The sequence below is a fragment of the Lepidochelys olivacea genome (assembly GCF_965140295.1).
Source record: "Lepidochelys olivacea isolate rLepOli2 genome assembly, chromosome: 3".
Taxonomy (NCBI): domain Eukaryota; kingdom Metazoa; phylum Chordata; order Testudines; family Cheloniidae; genus Lepidochelys; species Lepidochelys olivacea.
The window spans coordinates 99,886,426-99,912,162 of record NC_140413.1 but is presented as its reverse complement, the minus strand read 5'-3'; the positions used below and the strand labels follow the sequence as shown (position 1 = coordinate 99,912,162).

The window sequence follows — 25,737 nt, the reverse complement described above, 5'->3', positions numbered from 1 at the left end:
AAAACAATTCCTTCTGCTTGAACACTGAACGCTCCTTTAAAGGGCAGTCAAATGAACCCCTGGATCTAGATATGGAGTACTTGTGGCACCTTAGAGACTAACCAATTTATTTGAGCATAAGCTTTCGTGAGCTACAGCTCACTTCATCGGATGCATACTGTGGAAAGTTTAGAAGATCTTATTATATACACACAAAGCATGAAAAAATATCTCCTCCCACCCCACTCTCCTGCTGGTAATAGCTATTGAGCTTATGCTCAAATAAATTGGTTAGTCTCTAAGGTGCCACAAGTCCTCCTTTTCTTTTTGCGAATACAGACTAACACGGCTGTTACTCTGAAACCTGGATCTAGATAGCTCTTCATCACTAATGGGATGGTGTGCTGCATTACACAGCTCAGTGTTCTCAGTGGTTAAGTGACGTCATACACTATCTCTTCCCCCAGTCATGCAGGTCTAGATGTGCACTGGAGGTAAGCATATCTTTATACTGCAACAAACTAATCTGGTACAACGTAAGACGTACATCCTCATCACAAATGTATGCTTAATACAATACAAAGCATTGAACATATTTGATTTGACTAGCAAGAATTTGTTTTAGGTTAACCATATTGCAGGGCACGATGGTGTACATTTGATATTACAAAACTGTAATCACACAGCTATGAGAGGGGACAGAATCTACTCCACAACATATGGCATAGTGCTTATACTATGATAACAAGTCTCTCACCTCCACATCACAGATATGAACTTTCCACAAGTCAATACTAATTGAAAATTGTTACCAGTTGCTTCATGGCTTATCCTTAAGGCTCCGTGTCTGTTACGGAAGTCACGGATTCCGTGACTCTCCATGACCTCCATGACCTTCTGCAGTGGCTGGTGCAGCTGGCTCTGGGGCTTCCCTAGCAGATCAGGCAGCTGCTGCTGGGGCAGTTTGGATGTGGGAGGGGGCTTAGGGCTGGGACAGGGGGTTGGGCTGCAGGGCAGGGGGGCCTCCCCGGAAGCGGACGGCATGTCCCTGTAGCTCTTAGGTGGAGGGGCCAAGAGGCTCTGCATGCTGCCCCTGCCCATAGGCACTGTCCCTGCAGCTCCCATTGGCCGCAGCTCCCAGCTAATGGGAGCTGCAGAGCCGCAGCACATGACAGGGGCAGTGCACGGAGCCTCCGGTCTTCCCTCCCCCTAGGAGCTGCAGGGACACGTGGAGCCAGGTAGGGAGCCTGCCAGCCCTGCCAATCCTCCCGTCCACACCAGCAGGGGTCCCGGGCCACCTGCCTCCCCCTGCCCCCACCAGCAGGGAGTCCCAGCCACTGTTCCCTCTAAGCTGCGTGCGTGCACACAGATCTTAAACCCTGCGCACATGGCGAAACACCACACGCACTCGGGCTTTGGCTGTTTTTTTTTGTGCTTCGGTGGCAGCACAGAAGACTTTTTTTGCACACATGGCCTGTTAAAAATTAGAGGGGACACTGGTCCCAGGCCATGTGCCGCTGCCGCCCCAGTACCAGTGGGGGGTCCCGGGCCACGTGCCACCGCCCACCTTCCCCCCAGCACCAGGTCGCCGCCTACCTCCAGAGCAGCTGTGCCCTCCAAGGCACAAGTTTTAGATAGGGGTATATAGTAAATGCCATGGTCATGGGCTGTGAATTTTTGTTTACTGCCCGTGACCTGTCCATGACTTTGACTAAAAATACCTGCGACTAAAATGTAGCCTTACTTATGGAACATGAACAGGTGCTCTCCGTTCAGTTCCTTATAGACACTGAAGAGATATTTATCAAACAAAATCGCACCAGTTAAAAAGGCTAATAGCAATAATAGTAGTTGGCAGTCTCAGGAGAGAGATCAAGGACTAAACAGGCTGAAAAAATAGTTACCTACCTCTCATAACTGTTGTTATTTGAGCTGTATTGCTCATACCCATTCCAATTAGATGCATGTGCGCCAGGTGCACAGCGGCCAGAAGGTTTTCCCCCAGCAGTACCCATTGGGCCAGGGCAGGCACCCCCTGGAGTCATACCTCCAAGGCACCGAATACAGGGCCCTGCCTACCTGCTGCCACCTCAGTTCCTTCTTGACGGTTTGCTCCGACAGAGGGGAGGCGGGCAGGTATCGGAATGGACATGAGCAACACATCTCGAAAAACAACAGTTACAAGAGGTAACCATCTTTTCTTCTTTGAGTGATTGCTCAAGTGAATTCCAAGTAGGTGATTACCAAGCCTAAATTTGGAGCGTCTCCGCTGTGTAGCCAAAGTGCGCAGGCCAAGGGACTTGAGGGTGGCTCTTGAATCCTTGAGGCTGGCTCTTGAATCCTTGAGGCTATGAAGCCTCGAGTCTGTCTTCTCTGAGAAGAGGGTCAAGCCCTCAAATGGGAGGTCCTGGATGGTCTGTTGGACCTCATATGGGAAACCTGATGCCTGTAACCAGGAGTCCCCCTCATGGCCACCCCCAGTCAGCCACATCCAGGACCAACACCCTGGCCACCAGCTTGCCCTCCTCTACCAATGAGGAGATTTCTGCCCTAGCAGAAACTCTATAAATTCTTCTGGCAGAAACTCTATAAATTTTGCCATAGCCCCTCAGGAGTTAACATCATATCATTATAACATCAAGATATAACATTATATCTACTTAGGACCGCTTGGTGATTTGAGATTCGGAGCTGGAGACCTTCGGTGGAATAAATTTTCCTCCCAAAGAGGTCCAGCTTCTTTGCCTCCCTTTTTTGGTGGGATGGGTCTGGTGTCCCTGGCGCTCCCGCTTATTTGCTGGCCCTACAGCTAGGGAGTCCGGCAGAGGGTGGGTGTAAAAATGTTCAAACCCCTTAAAGGGAACGAAATGCTTCCGTTTGGTCTTCTTTGCCATCAGTGGTAAGGAGGTGGGGGTCTGCCACAGAATTTTGGTGGTCTCTTGAATAGTCTTTATGAGTGGCAGAGCAATCCAAGGGGGACCAGAGAGGGCTAGGATATCCACCATAGGATCTGATGTCTCAGCGATCTCCTGAACCTGGATCCCCAGGTTCTGGGCCACTCTGCTCAGTAACTGCTGGAGTACGCTATTGTCCTCCTGTGCGGGGGCCATAGAAGTTCCCACCACCACCTCATCTGGTGAGAATGAGAACGAGGCCCTAGCTAGGACCGGGTCTTGCTCTCTGCCCTCAGCACCGAGGGGGTTACATTGTGCCGGGTCTTCCAGCGCGGCAACCGATGCAGCGTGGGGCAGCTGGTCCTGCACCAAGGGAGGTGCGAGAGGCGCGTGAGATACCGAAGCCACTGACATAGACCTCCTGGAATAAACAGGGGGTCCAGAAAGGCCACTGGGTCGGAGCCTGCCATTGCCCAGGCCACAGTACCTGGAGGAATTACTGCATTTCCTTCTCTGACGTCGAGTGTCTACGCGATCAGTGTTGGCTTCACTTAGACCTGCAGGACTCCAACTCTGACTCAGAGGACTCGCTGAAGGAGGACCACAGGAGAGCAGTGCCCACCGATGCTAGGGAGCAGTGCCGGGAACTTGAGGACCGATGCAGCTCTTCTACCTGTCCACTAGCAGAAGGGACTGGTGCTGAGGGGATGGTGATCGGCACGGTACCATGAATGGCACTGAAGATCTCACAGGTGTCGCTGAAGCAAAGCTCAGTGCTCTGTCTCGCCTAAGTGGAGAAGGCAATGCTGTGAAGGCAACGAGCTCTCTGGCCACCTCAAAAGTCTCCGGCATGGCTTGCTCAAGACCTTCCTGGAGTCTCGGGGGCCCAGATTCGACTGGTCCGTCAGTGGAGCAGGCGTCAAGAGAGCCCAACTAGGCAGTGCCCCAAGGAGGGTCTCACTGCGCCAGCCTCCTTCAGTACTGGCTTGGGCATGGGTGAATGCCCTCTGTCAGGTCTCTTCTTTTTGTGGGGTACCAGAGACTGGTAACGGTGCCACCCACTGACCTGCACAGAGCCCCTATGCAGGGAACTCTGTCGGCACCAAGGGTTTCTATCAGAGTCCTTCCTCGGTGCCAAAACCTCTTGCGACGACAACGGGGCACTACAAACTGATGCCGAACTGCTCAGCATCAGCTTGGTTGACCCTGGGTCAGAGTGGGGATGGAGGGCAGCCTCCATAAGGAGACTCTTCGGTCACTGATCCCTCTCCTTTTGGGTTCTGGGGAAGAATCCCCAGCAGATTTTGAAATGTTCCTTTTCTGACTTTATCCCGCAGGCACTTTAGGCAGGAAGCGTGGGGGGTCACTCCTGGGCATAGGTTTGCCACATGCTACACAGGGTTTAAACCCCAGGGACCGAGGCATGCCCCGGTACCGGGGGAGGGGGGATGAGAAGAGGCAGGGGGTACCCCCAAACGATATCTTATAGATCTGTACACTAACTACTGTCTAACTATTTACAGGACAAGTCTGAAGACTGCTAAGAAAGAGACGCTTGCTGAAGCAAGAGAGAACGAGCATTCCGGCTAACCATCACAGGCAGTAAAAAAGAACTGAAGTGGCAGCAGATCAGCAGGGGCCTATATTTGATGCCATGGAGGCACGACTATAGGGGGCACCTAAACCGACCCGATGGGTACTGTTCGGGGAAAAAGCTTCCGGCTGCTGCGCATGTGGCACACTTAATTGGAATAGACATGCACAATCACTTGAAGAACAACTACGTTTTCGCCCCTAGAAAGGGTCTGTCTTGGTCAATGGGAAGACATATTAGCAGGCCAAAGTTTTCAGCACTATTGCTTGTGCTGTTTGGTGGATAGCTAGCGACTAACAGTTGCATTCTGTTAATCTGGCATTTTCCACAAATGCTAAAAATAATTATGTATTTAATTTAAAAAGGAAAAAGAATCTGGTAAAATGTACCGTCTGCAAGGGCAAAAAAATGATGGGTGCAAGAAACCATGCAAGTAGCTGTGATATTCTTTTCAGTGCTACCTTATTGATCCTATGTTCAATGTGTACAAAAATAGTACTGAGCATCAGTGACTATGTGATACATCTTTCCATGGATGAAAATGTGTATTTTCCTTTTGCCAGTATTTTAATTTCCACAGAATATCCGGTCTAAACCCCTTGCCCATGCAGTTAAATGCCCATGTAAACCCTTCAATGTTATTACTCAGAAAATTTTTGCAAGCACTCACAATAGTTCACTGTGGTAGAGTTAGCAGTAACAAAGATGTTGCAGATCTAATCTTCCATCAGTTAAGTTGTTTGAGCAACTAATAAACAATATCCTGTAAGAATTGTTTTGCAGTTTACACTATTTTGAGCTGAAGTTAACTAAAGACAATAGGTAAAATCCTTCTTTTCTTTTTAGAACTAACTTCAGCAAGAACAACAAAGTGTAGAATGTTGATGTATTCAAATAGAGTAAGCAATTAGGGCACCTTTTAATTAAAATAATAACAGGCTAGATCACATGAAAATATTTTTTAGTTCTAAACTTAGATAAAAATGTCTATTAGAAGGATACAGCTGAAGTTCTCTAAAATTACTGCTTCCAGATGTTTAATAGAAATGTGAAGTTTTGTGCTTCTTTCTAATTTAAAAGACACTTTGACACCCATTCACACTCAAGTAATTAATAACATCCCCTCAGCTTTTTTCATGAGATGTGTACAGAAGTTGTTAGAGGAAAAGCAACTAAGCAGTTTAAAGCTTTTGGCAACCTTTTATGGAACACCATTAGATTAAAAAAAAAAAAAAAACTATAGCATACAAAAATTAAACAGGTTTCAGAGTAACAGCCGTGTTAGTCTGTATTCGCAAAAAGAAAAGGAGGACTTGTGGCACCTTAGAGACTAACCAATTTATTAGAGCATAAGCTTTCGTGAGCTACAGCTCACTTCCTCAGATGCATATCGTGGAAACTGCAGCAGGCTTTATATATACACAGAGAATATGAAACAATACCTATTCCCACCCCACTGTCCTGCTGGTAATAGCTTATCTAAAGTGATTTCCAGCACAAATCCAGGTTTTCTCACCCTCCACCCCCCCACACAAATTCACTCTCCTGCTGGTGATAGCCCATCCAAAGTGACAACTCTTTACACAATGTGCATGACAATCAAGCTGGGCTATTTCCTGCATAAATCCAGGTTCTCACATCCCCCCCACCCCCATACACACACAAACTCACTCTCCTGCTGGTAATAGCTCATCCAAACTGACCACTCTTCAAGTTAAAATCCAAGTTAAACCAGAACATCTGGGGGGGGGGGGGGTAGGAAAAAACAAGAGGAAACAGGCTACCTTGCATAATGACTTAGCCACTCCAAGTCTCTATTTAAGCCTAAATTAATAGTATCCAATTTGCAAATGAATTCCAATTCAGCAGTTTCTCGCTGGAGTCTGGATTTGTAGTTCTAAACTACAGTTTACAGTTTACAGTTTACAGTCTACAGTTCCAGACACACCCCTGGAACCCCGACCTGGGATATTCTATCTACTACCCAAGATCCATAAACCTGGAAATCCTGGGCGCCCCATCATCTCAGGCATTGGCACCCTGACAGCAGGATTGTCTGGCTATGTAGACTCCCTCCTCAGGCCCTACGCTACCAGCACTCCCAGCTACCTTCGAGACACCACTGACTTCCTGAGGAAACTACAATCCATCGGTGATCTTCCTGATAACACCATCCTGGCCACTATGGATGTAGAAGCCCTCTACACCAACATTCCACACAAAGATGGACTACAAGCCGTCAAGAACACTATCCCCGATAATGTCACGGCTAACCTGGTGGCTGAACTTTGTGACTTTGTCCTTACCCATAACTACTTCACATTTGGGGACAATGTATACCTTCAGATCAGCGGCACTGCTATGGGTACCCGCATGGCCCCACAGTATGCCAACATTTTTATGGCTGATTTAGAACAACGCTTCCTCAGCTCTCGTCCCCTAAAGCCCCTACTCTACTTGCGCTATATTGATGACATCTTCATCATCTGGACCCATGGAAAAGAAGCCCTTGAGGAATTCCACCATGATTTCAACAATTTCCATCCCACCATCAACCTCAGCCTGGTCCAGTCCACACAAGAGATCCACTTCCTGGACACTACAGTGCTAATAAACAATGGTCACATAAACACCACCCTATACCGGAAACCTACTGACCGCTATTCCTACCTGCATGCCTCCAGCTTTCACCCTGACCACACCACACGATCCATCGTCTACAGCCAAGCTCTGCGATACAACCGCATTTGCTCCAACCCCTCAGACAGAGACAAACACCTACAAGATCTCTGTCAAGCTTTCTTACAACTACAATACCCACCTGCAGAAGTAAAGAAACAGATTGATAGAGCCAGAAGAGTTCCCAGAAGTTACCTACTACAGGACAGGCCTAACAAAGAAAATAACAGAACGCCACTAGCCGTCACCTTCAGCCCCCAACTAAAACCCCTCCAACGCATTATTAAGGATCTACAACCTATCCTAAAGGATGACCCAACACTCTCACAAATCTTGGGAGACAGGCCAGTCCTTGCCTACAGACAGCCCCGCAACCTGAAGCAAATACTCACCAACAACCACATACCACACAACAGAACCACTAACCCAGGAACTTATCCTTGCAACAAAGCCCGTTGCCAACTGTGCCCACATATCTATTCAGGGGACACCATCACAGGGCCTAATAACATCAGCCACACTATCAGAGGCTCGTTCACCTGCACATCCACCAATGTGATATATGCCATCATGTGCCAGCAATGCCCCTCTGCCATGTACATTGGTCAAACTGGACAGTCTCTACGTAAAAGAATAAATGGACACAAATCAGATGTCAAGAATTATAACATTCATAAACCAGTCGGAGAACACTTCAATCTCTCTGGTCACGCAATCACAGACATGAAGGTCGCTATCTTAAAACAAAAAAACTACAAATCCAGACTCCAGCGAGAAACTGCTGAATTGGAATTCATTTGCAAATTGGATACTATTAATTTAGGCTTAAATAGAGACTTGGAGTGGCTAAGTCATTATGCAAGGTAGCCTGTTTCCTCTTGTTTTTTCCTACCCCCCCCCCCCCAGATGTTCTGGTTTAACTTGGATTTTAACTTGAAGAGTGGTCAGTTTGGATGAGCTATTACCAGCAGGAGAGTGAGTTTGTGTGTGTATGGGGGTGGGGGGGATGTGAGAACCTGGATTTATGCAGGAAATAGCCCAGCTTGATTGTCATGCACATTGTGTAAAGAGTTGTCACTTTGGATGGGCTATCACCAGCAGGAGAGTGAATTTGTGTGGGGGGGTGGAGGGTGAGAAAACCTGGATTTGTGCTGGAAATCACTTTAGATAAGCTATTACCAGCAGGACAGTGGGGTGGGAATAGGTATTGTTTCATATTCTCTGTGTATATATAAAGCCTGCTGCAGTTTCCACGATATGCATCTGAGGAAGTGAGCTGTAGCTCACGAAAGCTTATGCTCTAATAAATTGGTTAGTCTCTAAGGTGCCACAAGTCCTCCTTTTCTTTTTGAAAAATTAAACAGCTTCTTTCTGACCTTCTTGAGCAGTTGGCACCATCCAGGTTGTGGTAGCAGTGGCCTTTTTAACATTTTCCATCTCTGTTTCATCTGTGATGACTTCCAGGGCACCAAATTCATTCACTCTGAACTGAAAAAACAAAGAAAAATGGGGTGAAATTCTGAAAAAAAAAAAATTGACTGACACTCCCTTAAGGATTATTCTTCCATCCTTTTAGTTTCTTATAATGGTGCCCTTCATCGTATTATCTGAGTGCTCAGTGATACTGCTAATCCCCTAGCAACAGGAAAAGTGTATTTATTATGTCTCTAAAACACAATGCACATGGTGTTCTGTAAAAGTTAATTTAAGCATTTTTCTCCATGTATATACTCACACACACACCATTTACAAATACATACAGAATAGTATGTATCCTAAACAACAACAAAAAAATCAATAGCAAACATCTCAAGGTAAATTAACTTATTCTGCTTTTTTAGCTCTCCCTTCACTGGCAGTAAACCAGTGCTCTACCATGAAACATTTTTGTCAAAGGCCTGAAAGTGATCGAGAAAATACAAGTATTTCACAGAATATTGTAATTTCAGCACCAACCAAAAGCTGATTGTTTCTCCAATGCAAATTGCATGTAAGCAAACATCTCAAAGCAGTTTATGAACTGTCTAATTACCTACTATATGTAATATAACCATCAGCCAGGAACAAGGCTTAGCAATATCCCACACACTGTGCTTATACTAGATCACTGTGATTTATGTCCATCCCGCCTCCAGTAAGAAAGCATCCTCCAAATGCTTTATCAACTGCCATGCTAGCAGATGAGACTAATGTTCAGCTTTCCAGTTAATAAATAAGTCAGTACATCCAATGGGTTGCACAGGTGTAACTAAGGGCAGAATTTTGTTCATGATCTATTTTAGCTGAAAGGATGCAAGTCACCTAGAGCTCAATCACACCTTATACGTGCTGGTACTGTGTCCCAGAGGGATCTCCAGGACGAACTATGCCTCAGAATCCCCTCACAAAGCTCCCTGGCATGGAGAAGAGGCACACCCACTGCAGCACTCCTTTGGCTGAAGGAGTGGGAGGTGGAGGATACTTCCACCTATCCTTGCCACCCTGGCCTGATCTACCCCTCACATTCTTTAGTGTATTTTTGTGCCTCAGGAGACTCCAGAAGGGAATATTCAGCTCCTTGTATTGGGGCACCACATCAAGGGAGTCTAAATGGGGTTTTTCCACATTTAAAAGGGGACACCATCAAGATTAGTAGACCTAAATTTAACTTACTTTGTTTTACTCACATCTGTTTGCAAAGTCCATGTTACCCTAGCCCCCATCACAAAAAGAAAGATCTAATGCTTGACAGAGAAAAAAATGTCAACAGTCCAACAATTATGAGCAAGCCTTCAACAACATATGCAGTGCAAAAATTAACGTTTTGATTAAAAAAAAATCACTTTCAAAGTTTTCACAGGGTTAAACAACCATGAATAAAATATGACAGGTCACTAATTAGGAGCAAGCCAAAGCAGCAACGTCCAAAAGTTGCTAACATTTAAGAGCTCGTTAGTGACCTATCTGAACCAAACTGGTAGTACCAGACCAGTGGACAGGTACACAACACAAATAACACCACAGTTAACACTAGTTGGCAGTTTCAACAAAGGAGACCAGAACTAAATGGGGATGGAACCTGAATTACTGTCTCACCCCTAGAGGAGGTTCCTTCAGGTCAGAGCTAAGGTAAAGTGAAAGGGTTGTGAGAAAGTTTTCACCATCACTGCACATGCTATCCCTTTTCTGCAGATAAATCAAAACTTTGGCTCTCATGGCTGTCAAATCAACAACTTTCAAGAACACTTTAATGCCCCAACCCAGGAAAAAAACTTAAGAACACATTTAAATGCTTTGCTGAATGAGGGTCTAAATAAAGACTGATGAAACACTGTAAAAGCTTTTGAGCTGTTTGTCTGTCTGACTGATAGGTTCTTCTACAGTCCTCCTAACTGTAGGATATGAGCATATTTATTGTTTCCAGAAAAGGTATGTAATCAAAAAATTGCATTTGGAGAAATTCCAAACTCACATTTGCAGGAATTACATGTAAAACTGGCTACCATTTAACATGATCAATAAATCATAAAGTGGTGTAATCTATTAATGGAACCAATGTTAAATATGAAAACACTATTATCAAAGCCCACCAAATGGCAAGAAAATTAATTTTAAAAGGTATCTATTTAAAAAAATTCATATGAATCTATCTTGGATTAAGACCCTGATGCAGAACATGAATCAGAGGCAATCTGCCCAATCAATGGATTACATATTAGAGTATTTTAAATATGTCTTCTACACTTCTAAGGACATTCACCATTAGCCCACTGACCAGTCTGCCTAAAGATTGCTACATCTTACTAGTACCAGTGAAGATCAAATTAGTAAAGGGGTTACTATTGTTCTCCACTGGCTGCAGAAGTTACTTAAGAGCAGAGAGAGAAAAAGGGGGAAAACCTATAGTTAAAATACATTAAACAGAAAAAATAAAAAAGGTACAGTGACTTTCAAGCAACAAATGTTCAACTTCAAAAAGAAATCACAAAATAGAGCCAACAGTACCATCTACTGGGCAAGGTTAGGATAATGAGGTTATAGTAATATATATAATTGGTACAATACCACTGAAAATACATGTGGGAGTAATGGACCAAATATTCTGGCCTGACATCAATGTAATCGAGGACTAACTCAACCAATGACAATGGAATGAAACTGGTCTAACACAGATGTTAGTGAGATCAGAATCCACAGTATATATTGCTCCTCCTACATAAGAGGTAACTAAAGTTAAAGTAAATGAGAGCTATGCTGGCAACATGTCAGGAGAGACTACACCTAGAATGCAAAGGATTTCTGGCCTGAGAGCACTAGGGCTCATGCTTAAAGCGAATGAATGGGACTACTCACGTGCTCAAGGTTAAGCATGTGTTTAAATGTTTACAGGAGTGGTGCCCCAGTTTGAAGCATATTCCAGCAACTCTCCTCTTTTGTATGATGGCGCAACCCACAAACACCTTAGGTCCCACTATATTATAGAAAAATGTTATACCCAAAATGATTTGAAAGAATGTTATTTAGGCTGTAAAAGTTAGGAAATGCAAGAATTTGTTCATACATCCTTCTTTCTGCCTGTCTGTATGGATGCATTATGATTAAGGCTGCGTATCTGTCACTGACTTTCTGTGACCTCTGTGACTTCTGCAGCGGCTGGTGCTGGCTCAGTGGCTGCCCGAGCTGAGCAGTTTGGGTGTGTGGGAGGGGGCTCAGGCAGTGGGTTGGGGTGAAGGGCGGTTCTTACCTGGGGAGAGGGGGGCTCCCCGGCTCCCACCAGCATGTCCCTGCAGCTCCTAGGCAGAGTGGCCAGGGGGCTCCACATGCACCACCCCCACCCCTTCCATTAGCTGCAGTTAGCGGACGATGGGAGCTGCAGAGCTGGCGCTTGTGGCGGGAGCAGCACGTGGAGTCCCCCTGGCCTCCCCTCCCCAAGGAGCTGCAGGGACACACCGGTTGGAGCCGGGTAGGGAGCCTGCCAGCCCCATCAACCCTCCCCCATTCCAGCACCAGCATGGGTCCTGGGTCAGGCGCTGCCGCCCCAGCACAGGTCCCAGGCTGCAGGCCGCCACCCCACGCTCTCCCACCAGCACCAACGATGCTTTCTGATTACTGCCCGTGACCTGTCCATGACTTTTACTAAAAATACCTGACACTAAAACGTAGCCTTAATTATGATACAGTCTTTAATTACATGATCACATACTACTTTTGCCACAGGACCCCTCCCTCATTCAGTGCACAGGACTGACAGTGCTCAGAAAATGAAAAGGAGTACTTGTGGCACCTTAGAGACTAACCAATTTATTTGAGCATAAGCTTTCGTGAGCTACAGCTCACTTCATTGGATGCATACTGTGGAAAGTGTAGAAGATCTTATTATATACACACAAAGCATGAAAAAATACCTCCTCCCACCCCACTCTCCTGCTGCTAATAGCTTATCCAAAGTGACCACTCTCCTTACATTGTGTATGATAATCAAGGTGGGCCATTTCCAGCACAAATCCAGGGTTTAACAAGAACGTCTGGGGGGGGGGGGCGGGGAGGGTAGGAAAAAACAAGGGGAAATAGGCTACCTTGCATAATGACTAAGCCACTCCCAGTCTCTATTCAAGCCTAAGTTAATTGGATTCAATTTGCAAATGAATTCCAATTCAGCAGTTTCTCGCTGGAGTCTGGATTTGAAGTTTTTTTGTTGTAAAATAGTGACTTTCATGTCTGTAATCGCATGACCAGAGAGATTGAAGTGTTCTCCGACTGGTTTATGAATGTTATAATTCTTGACATCTGATTTGTGTCCATTTACTCTTTTACGTAGAGACTGTCCAGTTTGACCAATGTACATGGCAGAGGGGCATTGCTGGCACATGATGGCATATATCACATTGGTGGATGTGCAGGTGTAGAAGATCTTATTATATACACACAAAGCACGAATACAGACTAACACGGCTGTTACTCTGAAACCTCTCAGAAAATGAGGCAGCAGTTTGATATTTTTATACTCATCCTCCAGTTAATGGTCCTTGCCTTATTTACTGCCTACTATCCAAAGCCTGCAATGAAAATGTATTTTTTATTTAAATAATAATAAAAAAAATGCCTATACAAAGGCTTCAGATGCTCTAACGATTAGTATTACAGGATAATGCATTAAAACAATCTTTTAGACAGGAATGCAACCATCCAGTCACCTACAAAAATATTTATTTATACCCCTTCATTGTTTTGGGAAGCATATCCTCAGCCATCTCCAAAACTCCGACCAAACAGGTGTCTTTTCCAATGTGCCCAGAAGATTCCCAAATCTGAGCTATTTTGTCCAATTGGGCGGTAGGGATGCAAATTCCAGAATCCCAGAGCCTTCACAGACTACTCTTTGCCAGTTGTCCTTTCTTTTATGATGAGGGGGATCCAATTCAAGTGCCCCTGCTGACATCCCAGAAACCAATAGGCAACCAGTGGCACAATCCAGAGCATTGGTGACATATAGTCCAATATGTCTCAATAAGCAAGCTGCAATTTCATTCTCCAAATGCCTGTAAGGTGTGGCCCCATGTGCAGTAATCTAACCTTGAGGTAACAAAGACATGGATAACCGTGACAAGGTCCACATCCTAAAGGGAAAGGTTGCACCTGCCTAAACAGACACATGTGGTAACAGGCTGACTGGTTTACCTCTAATATCATTGTTCAAGAGCAGCTATGGGTCCAGAATCAGCCCTAAATTGCAAACCCTGCTCACCAATGGCAGATGCACTCCTTCAATCAAAGGGACTGATATTATCTCCTCCATCTCAGTCCTGCAACCCCCCGTCATCATGCTTGGGTTGTCCCTCAGCCAGCTCACTCCCATCCAAGCCTTATCTCAACTATTCACATTTCTTCAGTCTTTTCAATCTTCTCCCTGGTATTTGAGGGGTCCATATACATTAATGAATTTATCTCCACTGTGAGATCAGACAGCATTATTATCCCCATTTTACAGACGGGGAAACTTGGGACAAAGATTTGCATGAGGCTACACACTGTGTCAGTGGCACAGCCAGGACTAGAACTTCAGGCCTCCTGACTCTCAACCCCTTGCTCTTTCTTCCAGAGCACAATCCCATAGTGCCAGAGGTGTTGTGCAGCCACAGCTCCCACTGACTTCAGTTACAATTGTTAGAGCTCAAGATTTCTGCCCACCAGGTCCTACATGTCTAACGTTCAGAACCCTCACTCAGCATCACATAGGAAGGCTGTGGTAGGAACAGGGGTAGGACTATACTTTCCTGTGTGGCATTCACCTGCCTTAACCAGAAGACCATTCTTTTTCTTCCTGCGGTTCCCCGCCTTGTTCCTTACAAACCTTCCACCATCTAAAGCAAATGAGATAGGGAAATAGCTCCCTTCAGTAAACAACTCTGATTCAGCCCCAAAGAACTATCCATTCAGTGCACTGAATGAGACTAGGGTCCCATGGAAAAACTACTATGTGATCATGTAATTAACGACTGTATCATAATGCATATACGACTGTATCATAATGCATATACATAAATGGGCTGAATTAAGATTTCACAGGTGTGGCAGAGCTCTGACCTTGTCCCTATGAGTCCTGTGTTTCCAGGCGGTTTATACTAACTTCAGAGGTTCACTGTGACCCTCCACGTAGCCCTTCTCTCTCTAGGGCCAGGTACAGTTTACTGAGCCCTTTTCATCATAAGCCAGCAAGGAGGTTGGTGAGAGAACTCCCACAGTCTCTGTTGTCCCTACGGGCTTATTCCAGAACAGTTTAGCCTCCTGTCCTGACAGAGGCCTGTCTTCCCCTCTCAGGAGGCGTTTCTGTAGTGGCCGGTTGGGGGGAACCCGGGCCCGCCCTCTACTCCGAGTTCCGGCCCTGGGACCCTAATAGCAGCAGCTGTTGGCAACCGACCCTTCACTGCCAGAATTGCTACATTTCCCTGGGCCACTTCCCCACAGCTCCCCTGCTTCTCTCTTAACACCTTCTTCACCTTTACCTTAGGGCTCTCTTCCCAGTGGCTTAAGTGTGTCTTCATTACCTAGGCCTTCAGCCGCACTTCCTCTCCTCTGGCTCCCTGGCTCTCCTTGGCCTGACTGGTGAGAGCCCTTCTATAGTATCAGAGGGGCCTTAATTAGAGTCAGGTATTCACATTAGCCTAACAGCTTCAACTGACTCTTTGCAGGCTAATTGGAGTCATGTGTCCACTCTAGCCTGGAGCAGCCCCTGCTCTGGTCAGCCAGGGAACAGAAAACTGCTTATCCAATGGCCACTATATCTGCCTTCTACTACTCTGCTGTACCCAACTGGCCTGGGTCACAGCAACCGAAATTCTGGCATCCTCCTAACTTTTGAGTGCTTGCTTTGCAACAAAATACAATTATTTTAATATAGAGAGTTTATTTCCTGTTTTTTAAAGGGAAATTGTAAAAACAAATTCTATTATGTACAGGTTTGAATCCTGAACCTCTGGTAATGGAGCACAGCTTGAGCTAAAGGACTAACTACATTAGCTGGCAGGAAAAGATTGTTATCCTGAGTGGGGAGAGACCAGGCCACATGCTGGGGCTGAAGGATGGCTGAGGGGAGACCATTCTGGCTTTCTCTCTCTCCCCTCTCCCTGAGGAAGTACAGGAAGCTCCTTTTCCATGTACTGCCCGCATGTTGTGGGGATAGACCACCAGGGCCCTGTGCAGAGTCGAGGGACGGAAGTTTTCAGCTGGGAAGGAGCCTGACCCAGCTCGCTCTTTCCCTCATTCCAAAGAGACTATCTGCTGTCAAGATTCCAAGCGCAGCGTGTGCTGCTCCTGCAGCAGCAGCATGATCCCTGCCTTAGTAACTGACCACAAAAGTTCTAATCTATCATGGCATGCTTTTAACATTTTGCAGACAATGCATGGGACAAAAGAGAAATTGTGATTTTCTAAATTTTATCTCTCTGTAAAACTTGTGTCTAATTTCATGGGACCAAAAAAAAAAAAAAAGTGGGGTGGGGAGGCACTTCTCTGGCCTGTAAGCCTAACTTCAATACCAGACAAATTAGTTGAAACTATAGTAAATAACAGAATTATCAGACACATAGATGCACAATATGTTCGGGAAGACTGAACATGGCTTCTGTAAAGGGAAGTCATGCCTCACCAATCTATTAGAAATCTTGGAGGGTGTCAACAAGAACGTGGACATGGTTGATCCAGTCAATACTGTGTACTTGGACTTTCAAAAAAACCTTTGATGATGTCCCTCACCAAACGCTTGAAAGAAAACTAAGCAGTCATGGGATAAGAAGGAAGGTCCTCTCATGGATCAGTAACTGGTTAAAAGACTGGAAACAAAGAATAGAAATAGTTAGTTAGTTTTCACAACAGAGAAAGGTAAATAGCAGTGTCCCCCAAGGATCTATAGTGGGACCTATGCTATTCAACATATTCATAAATTATCTGAAAAAGGGAGTGAACAGTGAGGTGGCAAAATTACTCACAAAAGTCAAGTCCAAAGCTGACTGCGGACAGTTACAAAGGGATCTCTCACTAAACTGTGTGACTGAGCAAGAAAATGGCAGATGAAATACAATGCTGATAAGTGCAAAGTAATGCACAATGGAAAAAATAATCTCAATTTTACATACAAAATGATGGGGTCTACATTAGCTGTTACCACTTAAGAAAGAAATTGTGGCTAGCTCTCTGAAAACTTCCACTCAATGTAAGGCAGCAGTCAAAAAAGGTAACAGAATATTAGGCACCATTAGGAAAGGGATAGATAATAAGGCAGTAAATATTATAATGCCATTATATAAATCCATGATATGCCAGCACCTTGCATACTGCATGCAATTCTGGTTGCGGCATCTAAAAAAAAATACATATATTAGAATTGGAAAAGGTAAAAAAAAAGGCAACAAAAATTATTAGGGGTCAGATCAGCCTCCATATGAGGAGAGATTAAAAAATGGGACTGTTAAACTTCGAGAAGAGACGATGGGGGTCACATGGTACCCAGGAGGAAAATAACTGCCAAGTCTGGAATCTCCTCATTCCCCACATATCAAATTCGCCTCTAATAATAACTTTCCTAGCAAACTGGCAATAAGGTTCTGTCATAGAAATTTAAATTAATCCCCTGGATAAACTTCAAACTGCTGAATATAGATTCCAATGAAAAAATGAGAGGCAACAAGAGCCCTAAGCCTGAATCACCTAAGCAGATGAAAGGGGAGACCCGAAGGCCACAGCAGAACCTAGCCCAGGATACTGCAGCACTGAAAGAAATATTCACAAGCCAACTGGACTCAATCTCAAATGATATTGGTGACCTCTCTATATGATGTGAAATCCCAAATGGCTCACTTAGAAAATGAGCTAAAAAAGACTGCCATTGAAGCTAATGCATTTAAAGCAACTGTCTCTTTAAAATTAAAACCAAACTGGAAGAAAAACAGGATGACTACAAAAAAAGACTTTGAAGGAACCTTCATCTATTGGCATTGCTTAGGGTCTAAAAGAGAAGGATATTATCAGTTTTCTTCAGAACCTAGTCCCCAACATATTTAAATTGGACCCTCAACTGCCCCATTAGATATTGAAAGGGCCTACTGAATGCCTGGTACTAAAAGACAGGAGTCTGTTTCAATGAAAACCTTTGAAAGAATAGCAGACAGCTGATAACAAAATGTTTTGTAAAAATCTACTGGAAAGTCATCCATCCAAGGGGCATTGCTGGAATTCATATTTTTAATAGCCTGTTCGATCTCATACGTTGAGAAAGTTTTGTCCATAAATAACACTTGTTCAGAAGATAGGGTATTAAAAGGCGGGCCTTCAGTGAAATGATCAAATTTATTAGTCAGATTGGATATCTGATTTATATAACGCTTGACAGAATTGCCTAAATATTATTTATATCTATTGGTTCAAGGATGGGACTCCCATCTTCTTGTAATAAGTAAGATATATTATTGTTGGCTAGTTCCATTTTAAGTCTTCTGGAAAGTAGTTTACCTACTTTATCTCCCCATTCATAATCTCTTTGTTTAACCCTACTGGGTATTAATTCAACTTGGCCGAGTAAGCATTCATTATATTTATATTTGGCGTTGATTAGATTTGACCTACGAGGTTTTTGTTATTTGGGTCAGTCTTGTGCACTCTCTCCAACTCATCTATTTTCTTGGCCAGAGTCTAGTAACTTGAGTCTCTCTCTCTCTCCCCTTTTGGAAGGCATACTTTATGCACTGACCCCTTATAGTAGCTTTCAGAGCATCCCAAAAGATGGCATCTGAGGTATGTGAGTGATCATTTCCTTGTATGAAATTAGAGTTGACTGACATGCAATGAAATTTTGCATTGTTTAGTAGCTTTCACCTAGAACAGTGGTTCTCAGCCTGTTTCTTTCTGAGCACCCCCCACAACATGCTATAAAAACTCCACAGTCTACCTGTGCCACAACAACTGATTTTCTGCATATAAAATCCACGGCTGGCATTATGAGGTAGGGGCTTCAGCTTTCTGCCCTGGGCCCCTGCGAGTCTAATGCTGGCCCTGCGTGGCAGAGCCCCTGAAACCTCCTCACCGCCTCCCAAGGCCCCTGTTGAGAACCACTGACCTAGAAGACGTTAATAAGGTGTAATCAGTGTCTATAGTAAGTAGAATTGGAGCATGATCTGAAATTAATATAGTATCAATAGTTGCTTCTAGGCATGCTGGAATCGGTTCTAAACACACAAGAAAAAAGTCAATTCTGGCGAAAAATGAATGTACCGTAGAGAAATATTTACACTCATGGTCCTTGGGGTGTCTCAGACTCCATATATCTTTTAAAACAATTCATTCATTAATAAGGAGGGTTGGCCTGTTGTGCTCTGAGAGCTGAGTCTCATGTAATTGGATTTGTACAGATGTCTATCTAGTGTAGTATTGCAATTGTTTCCCTGTTCGTGTAGGTAAGCAGCCACTACCAGGAAGGCTTTGGAGAATACTTGGAGGGACTGTAGACAGTCCAAAGGCTAGTACTCTGTATTGGTAATGATCAGTCCCCATGATGAATCTGAAGAACCGTCTGTGAGCAGGGTGTAGGATGTGAAAATAGACGTCTTGGAGGTCAAGGACTAAGAACCAGTCCCCCTGTTCCAGTGCTGGGATAACGGTTGATAGCGTAACGGTCTTGTAGCGTTGTAGTTTGATGAACTTGTTGAAGTTTTATTGGTCTCGGATTGGTCTCCACCTGCCAGATTTCTTTTGGGTCAGAAAATAATGGGAATAAAAACCCTTCCATCTGTGTTGGGATGGGACTGATTCTCTGGCTCCCAGCTGCAGAAGGTGCTTTATTTATTCTCATAGAAGGTTTTCATGAGAAGGGTCCCTGAAGAGGGACAGGGAGAAAGTTGGGTGAATGGGATCAATAGGAATGGGATGAAATATCCTTTGTTCATGATTTCTAGGACCTATTTCTCCAAAGTGATATGCCGCCAGGATGGACAGAAAGGGGCTGAGCAGTCGTCAAACTGGTGGGCTGATGAAGATGGTTGCAGTGACCGGAACAGGGGCAGACTTCTCAGGGCCTTGAACAAACCTTCAAAATTGTTTGGATGTGGGTGTGTGAAAGGTAGCCCCTTGAGGCATCAATTGTCTGAGCTTCATATGGAGCCTGTGTTGTCTTCATTGTGGGTCGTATTGTCAATGAGGAGTGAAAGGTGGAGGTAGGGACCTTGGGACAGGTTGGTATTTTCCCAGACATCTCTTTGGTGCTGGCGTATATACGCTGAGAGAGCAGAGAGTTCTTGAGAGTCCTTTAGGGAATGTAGGGAGAGTTGGTTTAATCTCCTCCAGATCTTTTTCCTGTTCTTCTACTGGTAGTGAATCAGCCTCTGGTGGTCAGGAGACAGAAGAGGATGGTGAGCGCGGATGTCTCCAGCTCTGTTCTTTGGAAGACTTTGGAAAATGTGCTCTGTATATAGCCCAGTATGGCCCGATGAAGGGATTGGTGCGTGGGGTTGCATCCATGGGGATCCATACCAGGGCCCTGATTCGGTCCCAGTTTCCAAGCAGCGAGGACATGCAGAGAATGCTTTTTGGGTACATCCCAAATATAAGGATGGGACGGAGTATTCCTCATCCTCTTCCTCACTGGGGAAGGGTGAGTAGTGCTGGAGAAGAGACGTGAGATGGAGAGCTCGTGTCGGAGTAGCAGCAACTCAGGCATGTCAGATACCATCAGATCTTTTGGGTAACTGAACTCCTGTGGAGGAGAGAGAAACTTCATTGCCACTGGCAGTTGAGTCGGTGCTGGGGTGAGGGGGACTGCATTCCCTGGAACAGCCAGCAGATCGAATAGGTTTACTCAGCGCCGAAGGCTAATCCAGTCCTGAGGGTCTCCTCGGTGCCAGTGTTCACATCAGTGCTGATGGCTTGCTTAGTGCTGCGAATTTGCTCGGTGCCGCTACAGATGTCCTACCAATAGAGATGTCAGTGTCGAAGCGCCTGAACTTGATTTGGCTGGGGCAGTCGGTACAGTTTTTGAATGTCCCGCACTGTGCTCCTCTGTGTCAAGAGACAGTGCAATCGCCTTTGGGCCTGCCCATTTAGGGTCCTTAGACCTCTCCTTAGCTCCGGTACCAAAGGTACTCAGACGATCACAGAAGCTATGTCTCACCCCTGAAAATGTTGAGGGTATTGAATTCACAGTGGATGGTGTTCTGCCAGACAGTTCCTTCGAGGGCAAGGTGGTGGCCCGTTTCTTCCCGTCTGCATGGGAAACAGGATTTTCTCTTGGAAGGATGCAGCGAGTGAGGGTCAGTTGATGATCTAGCTAAGCATGAGCACCGCGTGGGCAAAGTATCTGGACTGGGGTCCGAGGCTGGCCTCGAGGACCTCTCTGGGTTGGAAGGGCAGGAAGCGGAAAAATGTATTCTAAGCTAAGAACTAACGGGGAGGGAAGTACGAGGAATTTTTTTTTTTTTTTTAAGGGGAAGAGGACATTTAAAGGAAAGGAGTAACTATTCAGGTAAACAGGTCAGGGTACTATCTTAGGGCTCAGAGGATAGAAGGGGTCTGCTCCGGATTCTGTCCCAGACCAAAGATGGTTAAGAAGGAACCAAGGGCAGTTGGACCACTCAGCCTATAGATGCCACTCATGGCACAAGACAAGGAGGAGCACATGTGTAGTCCAATGGGCACTGCTACCAAAGATCACCGATCCTAGTTGCAAGGGGTGCTACCGCACCTATAGTGGAGCACTTGTATGGATGTTACTCAAAGAAGAATTTATAGGTGACTTAATCCTTAGCAATACCCTCTCAATCTCAGTCAAAGAAAAATGGGGGGAAAAAAAACTTACCCTTAGTATCTCAATAGAAACCTGGGAGGATATCTGGCTTACTGTGAAAGATACTTCAAGTTCTTCATCCTTGCAATTCTTCCAGAACAAGATATTAAACAGGTACTACTGGACTTTAGAACATTTGCTTAAGGCTACATTGGCAACACACAGCAAATGCTAGAGATGCAAATAGCCACACGCCAACGTTCTGCACATCCTCTATATCTATCAAAAACGTATGTGTTCTGGAACACCTTATTCTGGGCTGTCTCGAAAACTTAAGTGTTGCTATCTTTCCTTCTCCAAACTTATGTGTTTTATGGGTGCCAGATAAATCGGTATTACCAGTTAACATTAAGAAATAGATTGCAGTACTATTTTAGCAGCCAAAAGAGTTACTTTGAGAAAACAGAAATCTGCAATTCGTCCCTCATACACAGACTGGCTTAGTGAGCTCTCTACAATTGCATTAATGGAAAAAATGACCACTTGGAGAAAATACAAGTAGGGCCCTACCAAACTCATGGTCCATTTTGGTCAATTTCACAGTCATAGGATTTTAAACATTGTAAATTTAATGGATTTCAACTATTTTAATCTGAAATTTCATGGTATTGTAATTGTAGGGGTCCTGACAGGAGCTGGGGGGGGGGGGGGGTCGCAAGGTTATTGTAGGTTTGCGGTACTGCTACCCATACATCTGTGCTGCTGCTGGCAGTGGTGCTGCTTTCAGAGTTGGGCAGCTGGAGAGGGACAGCTGCTGGCTGGGAGCCCAGCTCTGAAGGCAGAACCACCAGCAGCAGCAGCGCAGAAGTAAGGATGGCATGGTCTGGTATTGCCACTCTTACTTCTGCACTGCTGCTCGGGGGCACTGCCTTCAGACCTGGGTGCTAGGCCAACAGCCACCACTCTCTGGCCACCCAGATCTGAAGGCAGCGCAGAAGTGAAGGTGGCAATACCGTACCCCCCCTGCAGCTCCCTTTTGGGTCAGGACCCCCAATTTGAGAAACACTGCTCCCCCCCAAAGAAATCTGTATAGTAGAGGGTAAAAGCACACAAAAGACCCAATTTCATGGGGGGAGACCAGATTTCACGGTCTGTGACGCGTTTTTCATGGTTGTGAATTTGGTAGGGCCCTAAATATGAGGATGTCAAATCACACATGAAACTATTACATACTTTTGCAATTTAGTACATATTAATGCCCAGTACACATAGGTTATATTCTCACTCATTTATCTATTTAGTCACCAATAACTGATGCCCTGTATGACCTCTATGGGTTCAGGATTCGTTTGTATTTTTTCCCTAGGTTTTGCAAATAATGAACATTGAATTTGTTATTTCCATTTCATGCATGTATTTATATGTTTTGTTTCATTATGTGTTTGTACTTTACATAAAAACTATAAAATAAAGTTTCCAAAAAAAGAAAAGAGATGACTAAGAGGGCATATGACAGAGGTCTAAGAAATCATGAATAGTATAGAGAAACTGAAGAGGGAAGTATTATTTACCCTTCATATAACACAAGAATTAGGGGTCTCACAATGAAATTAATAGGCAACAGGTTTAAAAACAAACAAAAGGAAGTATTTCTTCACACAACAGTCAACCTGTGGAACTCACTGCCCTGGGATGCTGTAAAGGCTAAAAGTACAAGTAGGTTAAAAAAAGAATAAGATAAATTCATGAAGGTCATTCATCAATGGCTAATAGGGATGCAACCCCCTGCTCCTGATGTCGCTAAACCTCCAACTGCAGAAACCTGGGACTGGATGACAGGGGATGGATCACTCCACACTTGCCCTGTTCTGTTCATTCCTTCTGACACATCTGGCATTGGCCACTGTCAGAAGACAGGATACTGGCTAGATGGACCATTGGTCTGACCCATTATGTTCTCATGTACTTCAGTATTCAAGGAGAACAGTTTTAATGATCATAAGCTCCACTTTGGCGGCACACACCCTACAGTCAGAGTTACCTCCTTTAAAACTTAGCTGGGAGTATCCCACATCACTCTAATTAACTGACCACACTCTAGTGTTTATGTCCTGTATAATTTTTCATTTGTTCTAATGGACTAACCCTTATATATTTTCAGGGTGATTTTTTTTTTTTTTTTTTAGTAAATACCACATTTATTTGTTCCTTTTTGTTTGGTTTAATTGCCATTTGTTAGCTGGACATAGTGACCTCAAGTAGTATCCCTGCAATATACCACAGTTCACTTTGGAAACACAACAGTTAAATAAAGAAACTTAAAGCACTCCATAAATCTTCAGTAACTCCAGCAGGAAGCAATTTTAAATTATTACAGCTTTTCCAATTGATAAAAGCACTTAAATCTTGAAGTGATGGTGTTTCTGTGTGCATTTAGCAAACGGTGATTTTTTTAAAAAAAGGTATTTATACATGCTCTTCACTTCAGAAGTTATCAGCTCTTCAACCCTGCCTAGCGCAGAGCAATTGGAAAGCATTGAAGCGTTTCAGATCTGCACATGCTACTTAGTCTACTGAAGAGAAGAGTTATAAACTTCAGCATTACACGCCGTGCGTCTAAAATACCAGAGTTCCAGTGTGTTTACTTCATTAAAACTATCTGTACTAAAATACAGTAGAAGGATCTTCGCTATATTACTCTCAAATCTTCCTTTTCAAATGTCAAACTACTTAACTACAATTTATAGTTTTCTCTGTTCTCTGAATAATCCTAATTATCTACATTTCTCGCATTTATACCTTTTATAATAATTATTTTTTGGCATTCATTTAGCACATTGCATGTTCAAAGCATTGTATAGATTTTAACTAACATTATATTTTGTGAGCTATGTGTATCAAAATATATTTCTGTATCATGTTCTGTCCAAAGATCTCAAAGTAGTTAACAAACAATAATTAAGCTTCACAACATCTCTGTGATGTTGTATTCTCACCATTTCATAAATGTAGAAACTGAGGCATGGATAAAAAGTCTGCTGCAGAGCTGGGAATAGAAGTCATAGCACCCAACTCCCATCCCTATATTTGAGTCAGAAGACCATGCTTCAGTTACTCAGGACAAAATGGTATCTCTTTCTGTGCTTTCAAAAATCTCTATTTCACAGTGAACAACAAGAGAATGTCTGTAATGAGTGCGGGACAAATACTGAGAAAAGTTATTTACAAACATTTCAGGAATTCTAATCACATTTCAATTTGACCACACTCAAGACTTTTTGAACATTTATATAAGCACTTTTTGTTCACTTGTATTCATGTAAATGCAATGGTTCGTGTAAAAATATGCTTGCTCCTGCAAGAACACGTATTTGTGCTAGAAGTGTGTGCCCTAACATCTTTTACTGGTGGGACTGGGTATGAATATAGTAGAGAAAGAGCAAGGACAGAAAATGATTTATTTTAAAAACAGACAAATGCATCATCCGATCAGAGAACTCAAATACCATATGACCTAGATGACCAAAAACAAAGCTCAAAGAGATACTGAATATTCAAAACAATACTCACAGTTTACGAACATTACACAAGAATATTTGAACAATTGTGAATAACCAACAAATCTGAAAGAGGCATGACATGCTCACAGACAATTTCCAAACAGATAAAAGGGTTAATTCAAACAACAAATTGTTTGCTGTGAATAGTTCTACTGTTATTTATTACTATTTTTTGTGGTAACCCCTAGCAGCCCCAATCTATGACTAATCTGTAAGGAATGTGAGCTCTAGTTTTGTGTTTTTTTCAACAAGAAATTTTCACAGGATTTTGCCATTATATTTCAATGTAAATATCTAGTGTTTTTAAACCCTTGCGGAATTAATCTGTTTTTCATTTATGAAGAATCATATTTCTGGTTTATCACTTTTACCACTTCACCCCCTTCTCTGAATCCCTCCACTGGGCTCCCTCTTTCCCACTGCGCAAGCCCAGACTACTTGTCTCCACTTTTAAGGTTGTACACTGACTATCCCCACTCTATGAACCTTTATGTTCTAGTCAGCTGGTGAGCCCTACCTTTGCTCTGCCAACATTATCAGTCCATCTGTCAACTTTTCCAGCGTATACTTTTATGCTTTCTGCCATGCAACCTATTATGTATGGGAGGAGCTCCCTCTTAAAAAAAAAAAAATCAAAAAACCAGAGTCCCTACAATATCTTCTTTCTTAAAAAACACCTGTGCTGTGATTCCTTTAAAACACAAAAGAACAGTTAGGCAGTTGGTAGGCTATGATCACTGCTAATATAGTGAACATATTGTAATCTTGTGCTCCCCTGCCCGTTTG

The 25,737-nt window shown here is 44.0% G+C and overlaps 1 protein-coding gene across 5 annotated transcripts in view; it reads right to left on the bottom strand.

Moving 5' to 3' along the window:
• L3MBTL3 (L3MBTL histone methyl-lysine binding protein 3) overlaps window positions 1-25,737 on the bottom strand; it is a 154,163-nt gene that overhangs the window by 111,970 nt on the left and 16,456 nt on the right. For all 5 annotated transcript variants that reach the window (XM_084622647.1, XM_084622643.1, XM_084622645.1 and 2 more), the window contains exon 3: window positions 8,523-8,634. In XM_084622647.1, coding sequence (XP_084478773.1) covers window positions 8,523-8,634 — 112 coding nt within the window. The remainder of the gene's footprint in view (window positions 1-8,522; window positions 8,635-25,737) is intronic.